Source organism: Paramormyrops kingsleyae, chromosome 1, assembly GCF_048594095.1.
Source record: "Paramormyrops kingsleyae isolate MSU_618 chromosome 1, PKINGS_0.4, whole genome shotgun sequence".
Lineage (NCBI taxonomy): Eukaryota > Metazoa > Chordata > Actinopteri > Osteoglossiformes > Mormyridae > Paramormyrops > Paramormyrops kingsleyae.
Genome location: NC_132797.1, coordinates 32922158 through 32938222, shown reverse-complemented (window position 1 = coordinate 32938222; position 16065 = coordinate 32922158). Strand labels below are relative to the sequence as shown.

Below are 16065 nucleotides of genomic sequence, written 5' to 3'. Positions count from 1 at the left end.
TGTGGCCTGTTCCCGTTGTGGGGGCACGACCCCAAGCATTTGGCATTACGCCCTCAGCACTCACAGGCAAAGCTGAGCAAACGCCTATGGAAGTAAAAGCAGCTTGGGGGTGGCGATGCAGTGCAGGGGCCATACGTTTATCTGTACCCAACATGGCCGACTCAGAGAGAGCTCCCCAGGCATGCCGAAGTAGCCATCACAAGACTAAGGCCCCCCTGTGGGAAATAATTTAAAAGATTAACGGGAACTAAATGCTAATTACAGTCAGGAGAAGTGAAAGGATGGAGAAGCAAACTGAATGTGAGCAAATGAATGGAACACTGAGAATAGCGATTAACGTCATTCTGAAACCAACAAACTTTAGCCCCATATTAAATACACATCTGTCCCTCCCTGGCACCCCTTAAACAGACTAGGAGGGGACAGTTTGCTGGTTTAGGCCAATAATCAGGCTCTATATTTGTTTTTCTTCACTCTGGACAGTTTATAAAAGGACATTGATTTGCCCATTTGTTACTGAGGGACTCATCTGGCAGCAGGGACCCGCTTTAGAGCAGAAGGGGCCCCTGTGACCCTCGGCGATGCCGTACGATGTCTGGACACGGAAGAGGAGCTGGCTGCCAGCTGGTGGGCAGAAGGGGGGCGTGTCTCACGGTCCAACCCTGCCACGGGGCTGGCCAGTCTGTTATCCTCTTTAAAGAGCACAAGATGCTGTTCAGTTGCTTGTTATGGGGGTGACCCCCCTGTCCTCTGAGACTAGGTTTACACGGTCATGAGGGCCGTCTGTGTCCCTGCTACTTCCCTTCGGCTTTGGGCGAAGCTCCCAGGCCGATCTTTAATTTAATCTGCCACACGTTTGTCTGTCACATTCTGTTACACGAGCTCGTTTATCTGCCACAGGAAGGCTGTCACAATGAATGTTTATTTTTTAGCAGTGCATTCATTCTAGTGTATATATATATATATAAGTGTTTTAATAACTAATGCACTTCAGTGAGGGAAACAAAATTGGATTGGTTGGGGTCCAAAACCTCTAGAGGCATCCCTGCTTTAACTATTCTAAATGTTATTTTTGTTAGTCTTCATTTGCATGCGACATCTTCAGTTCCCATGACCTAACATCTCACGGGTCGGGGGCCTCATTAATTGACCTGGCGAATGATGGAGGTGTTAGCTGTTGGACCCCTGCTTGTGTGATAGGTGTCCATATCCCATCTGACGTTGGGTGCGGCCCTTACAAACGCAGTTTAAACAGCCCAGACTTGGGGCTGAACGGCACAATTAACTGGAGGAGGAATGGCTGTCGGTGCAGTAGCACAGAGCGTCAGCGACATGGTGAGCTTGCATCATGGTGCCGATGGCCTGCAGTGTCCGCCAGGGCTGATAGGATGTTTAGACTGAGATCTGGCTCCCCGGCCTGAGGTCTGGGTGATGCGCTGCTGAATCTGTAACGGCGAGAGTTTGTCGTGTGCTCTGTCACCTTGGAGCAGGACACTGCGACTGGGAACCTGTCCTGTCATCGCAGAGCATTAGACACTGAGCTACAAGCGGTAAAGCATACCCAGGAACACCCCCCCCCCCCATCTCCACGCAAGCTGTGCCCTCATTGTGGAGGGACCTCAGAAGGGATGAAGGACAGGCATACAGAGTGTGTTCAGAAAGAAGAGGCACACGGCGCACTGCTGTACGCTGACCAGCAGCAGCGCCACCCAGAGGACGTCTGCAGCGTCACCGCATGGTGCCCTGCAGTCAGATGGTGAACATGCGGCAGGGAAGCTGGAGGAGTGCAAGACAGCAGAAGGTGATGTGTAACCGGTTCGAACCTGGGGGCAGGAGACCCCCAGGTCAGCATCAATGGGGAAGGGGCTCGAGACAAAGGCCCAAGGTGGATGTACTGGGAGCATCAGCAAGTGACCTTTATGGGGGCTTTGCCGGTGATGTGGATCTGAAGCGTGCTGCAGCGCCGGTGGCAGACGCAGCCGTCCTGATGTGGTACGCCTGGCTGACCAGTGCTGGGGAGGATGGAGCCAGCAGGTCTGAGCTTCCTGGGTCATGCCCCCAACCTGTGTTTACCTGTCAGAGAGGGGCAGTGAGACCAGATCACTCCTCCCCCCTATCTCGCTCTCTCTTTATCCCCGCCCGCCGGCTAAAGACCATCGTGGCGTGAAGTGTGTTTGGCCGACGTGAGTAATGGCATTTCAGACAGCCGGGGAAGGGGGGGTGGGGGATTGTAATGAACGAAGGCCAGATGGCCCTGAGCAGGTTAATGTTCTTCCTCCCCCTGCACACTCCCAGCAGGGGGTGCTGGTCATCGCCAAGGTAAAATTCAGATGCTGGGATTTAAATGCTGGGTGGTGCAGGCTGAGCTTATGTTTAAGCGCTCTTATGGTCTGCACCCCCATATGGAGGGATATGGGTCCCAGACAGCCCAGTCTGGCTGGCAACTTGTGACCTGGTCACCCACCCGTCTCCCCATGTTAACCATAAGCTTGTTAGCTGTGACCTGGTCACCTCCCCCACCAGTCTACCTGCATAGCACCCCAGAGCAGCTGACCGTCAGCAGTATCATGGTCACAGTCCTTGTTAGACGAGCCGTGGATGTGCAGCGGAACCCACGCTGACCTGCAAGGGGTCAGGGAGAGACAAGCGGATCGGACTGGAGCGGCTGACAGCATCGCATTCCAGAATGACAAATGAAAGTCAGAAATATCCCGAGGCAGCAGGGCTCGTGGGATTGGAGGGGGGGGACTTCCTCCCCTTACTTACTTATTTATTCCACTTTTCCTCCACGACACTGAAACAAGACTTTCCACATCTCCGTGATGCAGAGTCCACATCTCCATGATGTAGACTCTATCTCCGTGATGCAGAGTCCACATCTCCATGATGCAGACTCCATCTCCGTGATGCGGAGTCCACATCTCCGTGATGCAGAGTCCACATCTCCGTGATGCAGAGTCCACATCTCTATGATGCAGGCTCCATCTCCGTGATGCGGAGTCCACATCTCCGTGATGCAGAGTCCACATCTCCATGACGCAGAGTCCACATCTCTATGATGCAGGCTCCATCTCTGTGATGCAGAGTCCACATCTCCGTGATGCAGAGTCCACATCTCCATGACGCAGACTCCATCTCCGTGATGCAGAGTCCACATCTCCATGACGCAGACTCCATCTCCGTGATGCCAGTCCACCTGAGTCCAGCCCGCCAATCCCCGCCTCGGCTGAGCGTTGACCCCAAGCTAGGGCTGGAGCTCCGTTTTGCGGGGTGAGGCTTACATGACAGCGCCCCTCCCCCAGTCTGCGAGACACTTTCACAGGATGGACAGGTGGGCATTGTCAGCTCTGTGGCTGGGGGGGGGGACACACGCTCTGTACTCGCATGCAGGGGGGAGCGAGTGGAACAGGATAACCGCGATCGAGCCACAGATGCTGATACATGCATTCATGCTTTACACCCCATCGCCGCTCTGGAGGTGAGAGAAGGAGCTGATCTGATGCCACGCCCACTCCATGCACCCCCCACCCCCAAAGCAGTTATCACTGATAGCTCTGTGTCGTCCGTAAACCCCTCCATCTTTAATACCCCTCTATATTACCGGATTACTGCAGTGGAAGCTTAGAAATCCAATTACTGCACCTGCCATGGCAGAAAGCAGCGCTAATCTCCACCATGTGGGTGCCAGTGTCAAAGGTCGAGAGCCACTTAGCATGTGGTACACGGCGGGGCGACTGCAAGGCTCTCACTGTTGGCCTAAAACAGGAGCAATAAGCCAATAACCAGAAGACAGTTACAGGATCAAACGACACCAACCCCCCCCCAACATCCTAAACGGTGCTGTTCTAGGCAGGAAACAAAATGGTCCACAGGTTCAGAGGCAGTCGGTACTCTGACCACAGATATGTAGGTATCTCAAGTAGGTGCCATAATGGAACAAGTTCACACCCCTATCCAAATTACAGGGAGGAACAGACCCTGGTTTTTTTAAAAGTCTGCCATCTAGTGGACACTGAAACACACTGCAGGTAACAATGACCTCATGATCAGATTAATTTCCCTGGACTTCAGTTTTGACACAGAAGGACAATTTTAAAAGTGCAGTGATTAGCTTAGCGAGACAGGAGTGTACATACCTCACTTTGTGGGGTCACACTTCTTTGCAAATGTACGGATTCTCGAACCCACGCTGTGTAAGTAGCCTGGGCATCGGGTCCAGTCCATCCCATGACCCCACAGCTGCCAGGCCAAGGGCCAAGAACCAGAACCCAGCAGAGGCATGATGGCAGATGACCCAGTGCTCGCAGTGCTCGCAGTGCACTGGGGGCGTTGGGGGTGTTACTTTGGCAGGGCCTCCCCCCACGCCGCAGAGCGGGGAGAGCCTGCAGCTTCGAAGCCGAACCCGTGGAGACAGCCTGCTGATCGCAGTCTGTCACGGCTGGGTGGCCATGTTGTTTTTAGAGACCTTAGGAACGGGTGTGAGGTTTGAAGAGCTGGTTTTATTTAATCAACAAGCAAACACTGATTTCTCACCAGTCAGACCACTGCTCCCATGTCAGAAATGGAAAGGCAGGCTCTGAGCTCCCCCTGCTGACCAGACCTTCCAGTGCCCCCTCTGCACACCAGCAGACCAGCTCCTTCACCACACCAATTGTTTCTTGGCTACACCCCTTTAACGTGACCACACCCCCGTCAGTACAGGTTAGCAGCAAAGGACAAAGGACTCTTCACCCGAAACAGAAACATTCATCATACATCAAATTGCTTATAGTACACGTGATCATTAAGTCTAACAACGATACAAAGCCTTTATATAACATTACATCATATACATACACATTATAAATATGACGATAAAAAAAAGAGACAACTTTCATTCCAACTCCGCTCATTACGGTCCAGGGGTCGCAGGTGTGCAGTGACTGAACACACAATTAACAGCAGGTGGGTGGCCTCGCTCCCCGGGAGTGAAGACTTCCTCTGTCATGCAGCTCACAGTGTTTCCAAACTCTGGGGTGTAGAGTCATTATTCTGTCACGTGCGTAAATCCTGCTCATTATCCGATTCAGGAGATGCTCGCTGTCTATGACGGGGGGGGAGGGGGGGTTGTCTGAGATGTGTGTTTCTTGTGGCTGAAAGGGGAAGTGGGTATAGAAGGCCTGACCTCCTCTGACCCACTGTGTTGTTTCCTCCTAGCTGCGTGATGGGGGGGGGGGGCGGTGTTCATGGCTGGGCAAGGTCAGTATGGGGGGTGTAGAATCTGGTCCTCATATTTCCCCTCCAACTTTGTCGGGAGGGGGGGGGGGGTGCTTAAATATTTCCAGGGCCACCAATACGACAAGGCCTATAATTAGAGACTTCTGCGTCCCTCCCAGGCGTCTCTGTTTTCCCACCAGGCAGCGCCCCCTGAAGGCAGGGCAGGGAGGTGCAGCAGGCAGGTGTCTGCGACGCACAGCACAGGGGAAAGGGCCGTCACTCCTCTTCCTCCACGTACGTTGAGGGGAACCAGCCCACCTGACGACGAGAAAGCAGGAGGGTAAATCACTGCGGGGGGGGGGGGTGGGGGTACATGCCTGCCCCAGTCAGATGCCCCATGATGACCGAGGCGAAGCAGCATCCCATGTGCGTCCAGCCCGTGTCAGGAAGTCTAGGACATGTAGGTGTGGAGAACCAGAACATTTAGTGCCCCTCTTGGGGGTGTAAATCCCCCAGGCACCAGGAGCCCTCCCACCCATCCAAGGATGCATTTCAAGCACCGCTGCCCAACGACTCAAATAACTGCCCATGACACACTTAGGGGGTAGACAAGCTCTGTGACATTTTATAGGGAAAAAGCGGGCACAGCCCAGCCCCCCCCCCCCCCCCCCCCCCCCCCGAGGGGCTCACCCTTCCGTTGACCTCTCCTCGCCACCAGCCATTAGCGCCTGACTTGGTGTAGATGGTGACCATGTCGCCCTCCTGCAAGGACAGCTCCCGCATGTCCCGAGAGCTGAAGTCGTAGCGGGCGATGGCCATGCCCACCACCTTGGGGCTGAACGCTGCAGGAGGGGGGGAGGGGGGGGGCAGGAGGAAAAGGTGACACCATGAGCCTCGCTACCAGCGCCCCCCAGGATTACACTTGCAACTGTCTGACTATTAATTGGATGACTGCAAAAGATCAGATGAACGTAGCGGGAGGAGGACATGGAATATACACATTGAATATGCATTAATGAGTTTAAAAAAACACTTTTCACTTCAGGCTTTTAATTGTTTAATGCTATTAAAATAATCCTCTTTGCTACCAGAGGTACTTTGTGTACATTGAACCACTGAATGCTGGTTTGATTGTCTATAGTGTAACAGAATCGATAATTCTTTTCCCCAATGAACTCGGACCCCCGTCTGGAGTGGGGTGTGGTTAGTATAGCAGTAGCATGCTCTTTTTCTCAGTGTTATGGGGGGGGGGTTTGCTGTTGAGCTGCATTTACACAACACATATATTCAGGACTCATGCATCCTCCTAACTGATCTTCTGAAGGGGTGGACTGGGGTGAGAGCCACACACACGGCACACACACCACACACACGGGGCACACACCACACACTCGCGGCACACACACCACACACTCGCGGCACACACACCACACACTCGCGGCACACACACCACACACACGCGGCACACACACCACACACACGCGACGCACACACGGCACACACACACGGCACACACACCACACACTCGCGGCACACACACGGCACACACACACGGCACACACACCACACACTCGCGGCACACACACCACACACTCGCGGCACACACACCACACACTCGCGGCACACACACGGCACACACACCACACACTCGCGTGACACACACCCCACACACGCGGCACACACACCACACACACGGCGCATACACACCACACAGACAGGGCATATAAACCACACACACAACACAAGACACACACACACAGCACAGACACACGGCACACACACACAGCAGACACATGGCACACACACACAGCAGACACATGGCACACACACACAGCAGACACATGGCACACACATAGCACAGACACACACACACCGCACAGTCACACGGCACACACACACAGTACAGACACTTGGCACACACGCAACACAGACACGTGGTACAGACACACGGTATACACAGCACAGACACATGGCACACACACGCAACACAGACACATGGCACACACACACAGCACAGACACACGGCACACACACACAGCAGACACATGGCACACACACACAGCAGACACATGGCACACACATAGCACAGACACACACACACCGCACAGTCACACGGCACACACACACAGTACAGACACTTGGCACACACGCAACACAGACACATGGCACACACACGTGGTACAGACACACGGTACACACAGCACAGACACATGGCACACACACGCAACACAGACACATGGCACACACACAGCAGACACACAGCACACACATGCAACATAGACACATGGCACACACATGCAACACAGACACATGGCACACACACAGCACAGACACATGACAGACACACAGCAGACATACGGCACACACACACAGCACAGACACACGCCACACACACGCAACACCGACACATGGTGCACACACACACAGCACAGACACATGGCACACATACAGCACAGACACATGACACACGCACGCAACACAGACATGTGGTGCACACACACACGGCACGCACAGACACATGGCACAGACACACGGCACAGACACATGATGCACACAGGCCACAGACAAAGCAATATGAGGCCTGGAGAGACGACAAGCTTGCAGTGAGGAGAATACAGACAAAAGTGGCTGGAAAGCAGGAAAAAGGAGAAAAAGGAGAGAGGGGAGAAAGGAGAAGAGAGAGTGGACAGAGGAGTGCTGTACCTGACCAGAAAGGATCAGAGGCGGGGGGAGCGGGACTGTAGCCATCAGGACTTAGAAAAGAAAGACCAAGGAGCGACGGCACTGAAAAGGGAGAAAGAGAGAGAGATAGAGGAGGGAATAGCAGTGTTTACGCCTGACTGCATGTCAAAGCAGGGGGCCGGTCACCATAAACATCCCATGGGGGGGGGGCACATTGCCCGCTACCCCCACATGTTTACCCAGGTCCCGGGTGGCCCCCTCTTACGCCATGTGGTAGACGGAGCTGCTGCTGCTAGGATGGGGGAGGATAGTGAGGGCCAGGAGATGCAGGGGTGGGAAGCAGAGGCAGGGAGGGGAGCAAGGGGTGGGAAGTGGGGGTGGAGGGGCAGGGGGTGGAGGTGGAGAGTGGAGGCAGGGAGGGGGGCAGGGGGTGGGGAGTGGGGGTGGAGGCGCAGGGGGTGGAGGTGGAGAGTGGAGGCAGGGAGGGGGGCAGGGGGTGGGGAGTGGGGGTGGAGGCGCAGGGGGTGGAGGTGGAGAGTGGAGGCAGGGGGTGGGGAGTGGAGGCAGGGAGGGGGGCAGGGGGTGGGGAGTGGAGGCACGGAGGGGGGCAGGGGGTGGGGAGTGGGGGTGGAGGGGCAGGGGGTGGAGGTGGAGAGTGGAGGCAGGGAGGGGGGCAGGGGGTGGGGAGTGGAGGCACGGAGGGGGAATGGGTGAGGAGTGGAGGCACGGAGGGGGAATGGGTGAGGAGTGGAGGTGGAGGGGCAGGGCCCAGAGGTGGGGGGCGGAGGCAGGGTCACAGAGCCTGCGGGTCCCCCCACCTGTGACCGCCCCATGCCAATGCCAGCTGGTTCTCTCTGCAGGATGGCCCCTGTGTGGGGGGCAGTAGAGGAGGCTCTGAGACCCATCAGATGCCTGAATCCCTGATTACATTTTCCGTGCGTCTTTGTGGGGGGGTGCTGGCTCTGTCTGTCTGTTTGTGAACCAGCCGCTTTATCTGCCTCCCCAGGCCGGTGTGCGGCTCCCTCTTAACCGGCACCTTTAAGCATCTTTCTGACCAGCGTTTCCTGCGTAGGTCTCCAATATTAATATCAGTCACACAGAAAATCTTATGAGAAGCTGCGATAAAGCATCAGCACAATTTGAGGTGAGGTTTTTTTTTTGGGGGGGGGGGGTATATCATTAGCATGTTTGACAAGCAAGTCTGTAAGATGTCGAGATAATGAAGGGAGGAGCGCCTGTTTGTGGACCGTTTTCACCTCTGTGAGCCGTGGCCACGTCGTCTGGGGGGGGGGGGTCTGTCCCGTTCCGCTCCGTAAACCAGGGAATTATCCGAGCAGCACAGAATCACCGCAGAAACAGAGCAGGACATCGCTGATGGATATGTGAGCACATGGGGTCATGTTTCTGCTCTTTGGGGGTTGTGAGGGGGCTCAGCATCACAGTAGAGACACGCGGACAGCAAGGGTCGGCAGGTGAGCAAATACAGCGCGCAGGAGAATACGCCAACTTAGCCTGGATGTTAATACCTAAACATCAGTGACGTTTTATCAGCCCCCCCACCGCTCCAAAGAAATGCCACTTTTCACCCTGAGTAGATATCAGCCTTGCACCTCAAGCAGACCTGTCATGTCATGCATGTGTGCACTGGGGGGGCTGTTCTCCTGCTGCAATATAAAGGCCGTCTCTGTAAAGACGCAGTGGGACGTCATCGCTCGCTGTGTGGTGTGGAGACGTCCCCTGAAGCATTGGCCGTTAATGGGAATGCAGACGGGCCAGCGCACAGGATGCAGAGGATGGCTGTCTGGGAGGCAGTGGGAATGGCCCCACAATCCGCCTCACCCCCCTTCAGCACTGACATACAGCCCTAAGATGAAATCTCATCTCAGCCCTGATTGCACCACACTGGCTCTCAATCAGCCCAGCCCCCTGTGGCTCTGAGATGTTAAGCTCCGCCCCCTGTGGCTCTGAGATGTTACGCCCTGCCCCCTGTGGCTCTGAGATGTTAAGCTCCGCCCCCTGTGGCTCTGAGATGTTAAGCTCCGCCCCCTGTGGCTCTGATATGTTACGGCCTGTCCCCTGTGGCTCTGATATGTTAAGCTCCGCCCCCTGTGGCTCTGATATGTTATGAACCGCCCCCTGTGGCTCTGAATGTTAAGCTACGCCCCCTGTGCCTCTGAGATGTTATGCCCCGCCCCCTTTGTGGGTCTTAGGAGTTAAGCACCGCCCACTGACCACTGTGAACCCAAGCATGTTATCAGAAGCCTGAATTCCACCCTAACATCAGTTGTGATTTATACATAAATAGAGTTCACGTTAATATCCGTTATCGTACATAAGCCTTTTATAGACAGATATCTATGGAATTACAGTCCTCATAAAATATTCAGGTTGTAAAAGAAAATAGCGTCAACATGAGGCTTGGTTCTTTTCTAAGGGTTATTGCTGCTGTTCGCAGGGTTGATCATGACCGGCATTCCTCCTGTACTCACCATTCATTCCGGCGCGGCCGGATCTGTGGGTGGCACCACTCTCCAGATTCTTGTAGGGATACAGCAACACCGTGTCCAGACTCCTGAAACCCTCCTTCAGGGAGTGGTGTTTGTAGTACTCGATGAGTTCCTGTCCACCACAGGGGACACAAACATTCACACCTTTGTCGGGTTTGTAGCAGTTCCCGGACATCTGAGACCCTCACGGTCTCTTACATTAGCTAGATGTTTTTGGGGCTCACCAGTATGCTCCTGAATTTCTTGTTCTCGGCGATGTGGAAGAAGCCGTCCCTGGCCAGGATCTTGATGTGCTTCACGTCGTGGTTGTACCTGTAGCAAATGACTAAATACTGACTACATATCCAACGGGATTCCCATAATCCCTGTGCTGGTCAGAAACCCACACATGGCACCAGACTGCCCTTCCCCTCCGCCTGTCCGGACTCAGGTCATGCGACCCAGACCATTTCCCGATGTGCTTGATCCATAGCACGTAGAAAAACCTGACAACACGTCCAGTGTGCACCGTAGTACACTGCTCTGGCTGTGCTTTGGGGTGTCCCCGGCTGATCCGTATGGCCGGTTATTTCTGTGAGGGTGGGGGTGCCTCGTGGGGGGGCCGCGTCAGACACACTCACTTGATGCTGATGGCGTATTCCGTGCTCTCCTTCGTCCGGTGCCTCACGAGGTAGGTGCTGTTGCCACGGTTCCCGAGCTCTGCCTCCGCCTGCGGCCTCTCCATGGGCCCGGCGAACCTGCCGACGGACAACAGCATCAGTGACACCCCCAATGTCCACCCCCCGGCCCCCTCTGACCCCCCCCCCCCCGCCCTTATCACAGCACCACAGCAGGGGCTCAGCATGGCAAGAGCATTACCACTTATCTGGGAACAGCTATTAACGTCACACGGTAAATATTAGGTCATGAAACTTCCAAAAAATTTGCGGTGCGCCATATTTTAATGCAAAATTGGCCAGAATTTGAATATTTAATGCATTAACGCCTTGATGGTCCCTTAATAACCTTTCTAAAGGGTTGCCTTAGATTTCATAAGGATTAAGGCTGCGTGTGGACATACCAGGGCTGGGAGGAGTAATCCACCGGCTTCGGGACCTATCGGGCAGAATGAAAAGGGTCATTGGGGTTCAGGAAGAAAAACCCACAATCCAACTAGGGCTGATCTAACGGGAGCTGAAGGGAGCAAGCGGGGCAGCCCACCTCACTAAGCCCTGGCATCTGGCGATGGGTTATAACAAGAGGAAATCATTAACTTTATGCTGTGAGGTCGTCCACTAACGATGGCGTGGCTATACTCCAAGTGTGGAAACCGTGACAAAAACCAACGTTGAGCAGCTGGCCAGTTGCTAATGACGGTTAGCGGCAGTTATGCCAGATCACTAACGCAGCTCTTAACCAAACAATGTTTGCTGGTGCATTAACCTCAAAGTCACAGCTTATTTGTACAAATTAATTAATGACATCATGCATGTAAGTAGGGTGATCAGAAAATCCTCTCTGTAAAATGTACCTCATTGTTGCGGCGTTAAGTATTATAATGAGGAAGTGGAGAAGTCATACTCACACACGGACACGGCTTGACAGCGTCGCTTGGAAAGAACCCAACTTCTCGTGTCGACAGGATTTTGCCCTGAGCAGTTGACAAAACAGCCTGTTTGGATTCTTGCAGTAATTAAGTCCCCCCCCTGCCCAGTGCTTCAGAGAGGATCAGCACAGACACGCCGCGGTCTGTGTTTAGCGGTCGTGTCAGCTTGTGTAACTGTACCACAGCATAATGCTATCAAGAACGTCCACACACCTGCTAAGCAACAGAAAGAAAATCCATCTGTGATCTGTAATGAAATCAGTCTGTGTGGGTCTTTGTTTGTCATGGCTGAGCATGGATGAGGCCTCAAGTGTGACACGCCTGTCACATTTCAGATGTGATGTGACCCCAATGCCGGGCAGGTGACCGCCGGGTAAAGATTTAACTCATCACCCTGCAAACAGAGAGCGGCCAAGGACCAGGAGAGCCCGAGTGTGTTTGTCTGGCACCAAGTCATGTGACAGCAGCGTCACTTGGTGACCTCATCCAGTGGGAAGCGCTCTCATTTTGGGATTAAACAAATCGAACAATTAATGTCAATCGAGACTTCACAGACGAGCGCACATAAGGAACCGTGGATCAGCGATTCCTGGTGCATGCTGGGATATTCTGTAAGTAAGATGGATAACAGGGAAACGGGTCCTTCCACCAAAGCAACTCGGTGAGGGCCATGGGGGAAATGAGGGATATTATCACGCGCCGTTAGGCACCGTCTGTGTTAAACCCCCCTCCCCCATCTTCATTGGCCCCTGGGGAGGTTAGAGCCAGCCAGACGGTACCTGGCAGCGTGTGGTCATCAGGGCTAGACTGGGATTAAAAATTGGCCCCGGACTTTAGGGTCCTCTAGGGTAAATTTTGCCCCCACAATGAAATTTGCCTTTCCATATACCTATCAGCCCACCACTGAGAAAATGCCCGGTCCAGCCCTGGTGGTCCTCCAGAGCGACACAGTTCTTGGGGGCCCTCACCTGCCACCATGCGCTGTGGGGATCCGCGCCCATCAGTTCCACGACCTCCCCAGGCTCGATGCTCAGCGGGGGCCCGCAGGATGGGCTCGGGACCCCGTGGTACGCCCGGATCACCAGCATCTTAGGCAGACCTGTAGGATGATGGGAGTCACTTTCGTGGGGGTATTTTTACCGCAGTTTAACATGCAACCATGACACAGTCTTGAAGGCAGGAGCCCGAAACAGCTGTGGGGGGGTGGGCCAACCATCCCTCCTCCCCCCACGAGGAGGACTTTAATCCTGATGAAAAGGAGCCCAGTCCTGTGAAATGGATTATGGCTGTAATGGCCCCCAGTATCAGGGGAGGAAGGGAAGCTGACCGACCCGGCAGCCAGCACAGTCCCAGTGGGTATGGTCAGCCCTGTACTGTGCAGATTATCTTAATTACACAGTAATTATTAATTACACACTGCAAGGTGATTTTTATAATCAGCGTAACTAAGCCCGGCGGCCCAAAGGTGCCGGGAGAGAAGCCGGCAGAATGTTCAAGGCATGGGGGTGCCCCAAGGGGAGCGGGACCTCCTGTGAACTCAGCAAGACAGCGTGCCAGTCCAGAGAATGTGACACAGGGCATCAGTGCCAGTGAGAAAGATGGGGGGTCTTTAATGACCCCCCCCAACCATTAAAAAAAAGGCCACGGGGCCCCCAGCCCAAGCAGTTATCACCATGCCGACGGTCAGGCAGGGGTGGCAGCGTTTAAGAGGAATTACTTGTTTTGAAAAAATGTGCGTTAGATCCTTTGTAAAAGCAGCAGTTTGTGTTTTCTCCACAGAGGGGCATGGGGGGGGGGCTCAGGTAGACAGCATGTCTGTCTATGTGTGCTCACTGAGAACTAATAACCCACGTACGTCAATATTTACGGGTGTGTAACTGTGTGTGTGTGAGCGTGAGCGTGATCCCATTAACCGGGGCATCTAGCCACCATTGGCCCTCTGGCCGTCGTACGCTCCCGCCCTCCAGAGGCGAGCCTTGTTTACAGAGGGTTGCTTCTGTTCTTCACAACTATCGAGTCAAACTAGGCGGCCCCACCTCCATACAGGAACAGCCCTCCGGATAGTGAGTCTCTCCGACAGAAAAACAGAACATCCCATTATACGCTGCTCCGCTCTGCCCGTGAGCTGTGAACTGACCGGTTCTCTGACATTCCTGGGCCTGCGTCGGGCCCGTTCCTGCTGCTCCTTCACCGCTGCTTGAACTTGTACCGTCATCTGAGAGCTCGCTTACAGCCATGACAGCAGGCCACGGGAGAAGCAGAGACACCACACTTGTGTGTAACTTCACTCAGAGCCTCAAACCCCTCAGAGGAAAAGCACCTTTCCTATAAAGCAATGTTTCCCAATTTGATCCTTAGGGACCCACAGACAGTCCACACTTTTTCTCCCTCCCAGCTCCATACCAGGAAGCAAAAATGTGGACTGTCTGACAGGGAGCAAAAACATGATCTGACTGTGTGTCCCCAAGGAACAGACTGGGAAACACTGCTATAGATGGTTTACAAAAAGTAACAGTGGGGAACCGGGGGAATCTCCCAATATCTCGAGTCCATTTTAGTGCAATTACATCCAAAGTGGACCAGGTCCTGTAGTTAAGAGTTTCCTTATTATGGAAAGAAATAGTAATCTAAGTAATCAGCTTGAGCCTGCCAGCAAGTCAGCATTAGTCTCGACAGAATGGGAACCAATTGATTTGGAACATGACAGATCCTCTTGATCTGCTTGCATAGAGAGGAGAAATAGAACTGTTGAAATAGGTACAAGCCTGAGGACAAACACTTCAGGTAATCAACCAGAAACCTTCCTCGGCGTTGCAGACTCCTCTGTTTGTAGGATTTCCCGGCCTGTTCGGATAGAGCCGGCCCATTCAGGTTCTGTGACAGCAAGGCCAATTAACCTGAGTGGTTCCACTGAAAGGCGTAAACAAATAAACAACCGCACCTCGGCAGTTGAACGTCACATGGCCTCAGATGAGCAGCGGCAGGTTGGCAAGTCTGGCAAACCTGTCACAGGGACAGCCGGCCTAAATGCAGCCTCTGTGTTCACAGCTACATGCCAGCCATCAGCCGAAGGGCAAAGTGTCTGACACACTAGTACCGTCACGGCCACTCAACACACTGGGGCTTTGTGGCTGAAGCTCACTTTGGCCATTAGCTGGAAATAAGAGGACCAGGTTCAAGGCCTCATTTTCCTACCATGAGCTGCATTTTTGATGCTAGCACTGGTCGGGTTCAAAACCCCTGATCCTGCACTAGGATGTAACCTCTTACTATGACCATAACACAGAGAAGAAGCCAGGTTACTTGGTAGCAATCCCTGTATTTATCAGGTTAGGGGTTAGAGTTTCGGGCTGGGGTCAGTGTTAGGGGTTAAGGTTAGTGTTTAGGGTTAGGGTTAGGATTATATGCTGACCTGAATCTTGCTGTCTTCGATGGTCTGTTCTTTTCTGTGCAGATAAAGAGAGAAGACAGCTGATCTGAGACCTGCAGATATGTGATTTTGTAATCTCCTGTATCTAACTGTCCTCTCCTGTCTCCAACATGCAGTAATTCCCTAACTGTCCTCTCCTTTCTCCGCCATGCAGTAATTCCATAACTGTCCTCTCCTGTCTCCGCCGTGCAGTAATTCCCTAACTGTCCTCTCCTGTCTCCGCCATGCAGTAATTCCCTAACTGTCCTCTCCTGTCCAACATGCAGTAATTCCCTAACTGTCCTCTCCTGTCTCCGCCGTGCAGTAATTCCCTAACTGTCCTCTCCTGTCCAACATGCAGTAATTCCCTAACTGTCCTCTCCTGTCTCCGCCGTGCAGTAATTCCCTAACTGTCCTCTCCTGTCTCCGCCATGCAGTAATTCCCTAACTGTCCTCTCCTGTCTCTGCCGTGCAGTAATTCCCTAGCTGTCCTCTCCTGTCTCCGCCGTGCAGTAATTCCCTAACTGTACTCTCCTGTCTCCGCCGTGCAGTAATTCCCTAACTGTCCTCTGTTGTCTCCGCCGTGCAGTAATTCCCTAACTGTCCTCTCCTGTCTCCGTCGTGCAGTAATTCCCTAACTGTCCTCTGTTTTCTCCGCCGTGCAGTAATTCCCTAACTGTCCTCTC

General features: G+C 53.6%; 1 protein-coding gene across 2 annotated transcripts in view; it reads right to left on the bottom strand.

The window, feature by feature from the left end:
• Positions 1 to 4479: 4479 nt before the first annotated feature.
• Positions 4480 to 16065, bottom strand: part of LOC111840798 (guanine nucleotide exchange factor VAV3) — a 51283-nt gene continuing 39697 nt past the window's right edge. Inside the window, exons 19-28 of one of the 2 annotated variants that reach the window (XM_072714071.1) lie at positions 15383 to 15416; positions 12939 to 13069; positions 11950 to 12015; positions 11446 to 11480; positions 11006 to 11122; positions 10610 to 10697; positions 10368 to 10497; positions 7900 to 7980; positions 5887 to 6038; positions 4480 to 5514 (exon numbers count right to left, since the gene is read on the bottom strand). In XM_072714071.1, coding sequence (XP_072570172.1) covers positions 5473 to 5514; positions 5887 to 6038; positions 7900 to 7980; positions 10368 to 10497; positions 10610 to 10697; positions 11006 to 11122; positions 11446 to 11480; positions 11950 to 12015; positions 12939 to 13069; positions 15383 to 15416 — 876 coding nt within the window. In that variant the 3' untranslated portion in view covers positions 4480 to 5472. The remainder of the gene's footprint in view (positions 5515 to 5886; positions 6039 to 7899; positions 7981 to 10367; positions 10498 to 10609; positions 10698 to 11005; positions 11123 to 11445; positions 11481 to 11949; positions 12016 to 12938; positions 13070 to 15382; positions 15417 to 16065) is intronic. The other variant, XM_072714079.1, reaches the window with a different exon arrangement.